A 2,500-nucleotide genomic window follows, 5' to 3' on the forward strand; every position below is an offset into this window, starting at 1 on the left:
TCCGGCATGCCTCAGTAAGGGCTCTAATGTCTCTTTCGAAAACTTCTACGCACAAGCTATCGGGGTCAGAATCTAGCAGCTGTACGTATACCTCCTAATGACTTAATGTATCAAGAATGTTTTTAATTATGATTGCTGCTCTCTCATCCCCCGAAAAACCGGGACGATTCCGGTTTCCGCTGGCTGGAATTGACTTCTCCCTGACTTCCCGACATTAGACATTAGGGTTCCTTCCCTCCCCAATGGCCAGATTAGCGGCAGGCAAAGGCGTAACGTAGCGGAAACGAACTGCGCCACTGCTGCACACCGCCTCACAGCCGGTTGTTGACATGTTCAATAATTTCGTACATTACGGTAATGCTGATTTATGGTGGCGCGCTGGCGTCGAGATTACGCCTCTTTCGCGCCGAAAGATCTTTTAAATGCCATCCCGTGACGCCGGAGTTTGCTGGAAGAGAGTTGCGGGAAGAGACAACGAGCCGTCGTCGATGGCGGCATTTCTTTTGAGCGTCTTTGCGCATTTTAATCCCTACGCGGTGTGCGACTTGGGGAGGTCTTTTTGCGGTCTTAGAACCGTACGCCAAACGGCACTCGTTAATGGCAACGTTGTTGAAGAGTGTCGGAGTGAAGGTATACGCTGCTCGAACGTCAACGGGACCTCCGGTATCGAGAGTTGGAGTACATTAATTTATCGTGCTGTTTTAAACGAAATTCCGAGAACCGAACTCTACGAGGCGGCACTCCCTGGTCACATGAGGTATAAGATTGTCTGTACCTTTCTCCTGAAGACCGCTTAGCCTTTGAATGTGACTCCAAACACACTTCCTACGTGGATTCACGCAACGATCGATCACTCGCTTGCGAGTGAAGTACTTGATTAGAATTGATGATCATCAATACTGCGAGAACTCCTTTCCCCGACTGATGTGTGTTCCCACAGAGACAAGTAATACATACAAACCAGAGACGAAACATCTCACCTATGCCTCTCCACGGAAGCGAATGTTACGAATTCACGAGACAACAACATCGTCGTCTGCTCCGTAACTTCCTTCCGGCAGTCGTGCGTTCGTGAGAGGAAGTGTCCCTTTCCAACAGTATTACCGAATGTTGACTAATTGGAGTGGAGGATTAGGTGTTTTCCAATCAGAAGGCCGCATGATGCAACGAGCTTCAGCCATTCGGCTGGTAGAGCTGCAGAAGATTACAAGATAGACGCATTTGATTCGGTTTATGCCTAGCGATGAGGCGAGAGCCAATGAGTCCGATTTGCAAATTTGGAACCAATCCAGGCCTAGATGGCGTGCTGGTGTGTTTCCCTGTTCGCCGCCCAGTGAAAGCTATTCATGGCGGGCGAAAGTGCACTTTAATGATTGCCGCTCCTAAATCACTGCCACGGACTAGCGGCAGAGTGTAAATTGTGAACCACCGTCACGTGATTTCGGTTATGCTTCGGTTATGACCGCACACACACACACGCGCGCGCTAGAGCAACGATAACGATGGTGTGTGCATTGTCGCCACCGGCGCACGAGATGAGTCACGACGAGAGACAATTAAGGGTTCGAGGCGGTGCAGAAGTGAAGAAGAAAGTGGAAAATTGCCAACGATTGTGCGTACGGCTATGCATCGGTGCCGACACATGTCGCCTGGGACGTGGACGACGACGTATGTGTTGCAACATATTTTGCGCAATGACAATTGCGTTGTTCCACACGCCAGTGTTGTGCGGGGCGAACCCCTTTGGTAGAAACCCATTATCTCTGACCTAACGACTCGCTGGTCGAACTGTGCGCTGGGCAACCTTTAGTAACTGCGGCATGCTTCCGAGTTTCCGGGTGTGACTGTGTCTCATCCAAGGCGGACGGACAAACACACGGTTGCATGACATTTCATAAATTGCTGTACCGCGGTGTGCCTCGATATATGTGTCTTGTGTTTGTAACTGTTCATTTCGCGGGAAGTCAGGTGTACCATAACCTCAGAAACGGCCCTTAGTAGCATAGCCAGTGTTTAGTACCTTTTTGGCGCTTTAGTTTTGTGCTTTAATGGTGGTGATGGTGGTAGTAGCTCTAGTACTAGTAGCATGTAGCATTGGGTACTGACTGGTGATGGTAATATTCATACACGACATTACTAACTTTCAACTCTAGGTAGCGGAGCTGGTGGTGGTAGTGGTGGCGGTGGTAGCAACAACCCGGGCTACGTCAACGATATCCAATCGCATCTGCATCATCCAGCCTCACAGCAGAAACAAAACATCTTTGCTTCCTCCGGCACTGGCGGTGGTGGTGGTGGTGGCGGTGGAAGTGCCAGTAGTAGAGACAGAAATGATCGATCCAGCAGTGGTGGTGGGGGGGCTGGTGGACATCACCATCATTCCTCCTCGTCTCATCAGCACCGCGAGCAACAGCAACAGCAGCAACTGCAACAGAACCGAACCCGTCGCAGCACGCAACGGAAGGTGACGCACAACGAGAAGCGTTATCACTCAGGTTAG

The 2,500-nt window shown here is 50.4% G+C and overlaps 1 protein-coding gene across 11 annotated transcripts in view; it reads left to right on the plus strand.

The window, feature by feature from the left end:
* Positions 1-2,500, plus strand: part of LOC125953327 (disco-interacting protein 2) — a 105,582-nt gene that overhangs the window by 86,482 nt on the left and 16,600 nt on the right. For 6 of the 11 annotated variants that reach the window (XM_049682819.1, XM_049682811.1, XM_049682810.1 and 3 more), the window contains one exon: positions 2,154-2,495. The exons of the other annotated variants lie outside the window; for them this stretch is intronic. In XM_049682819.1, the coding sequence (XP_049538776.1) occupies positions 2,154-2,495 (342 nt within the window). The remainder of the gene's footprint in view (positions 1-2,153; positions 2,496-2,500) is intronic. 11 annotated transcript variants of the gene reach the window in all.

Source organism: Anopheles darlingi, chromosome 3 (assembly GCF_943734745.1).
Source record: "Anopheles darlingi chromosome 3, idAnoDarlMG_H_01, whole genome shotgun sequence".
Classification (NCBI taxonomy): domain Eukaryota; kingdom Metazoa; phylum Arthropoda; class Insecta; order Diptera; family Culicidae; genus Anopheles; species Anopheles darlingi.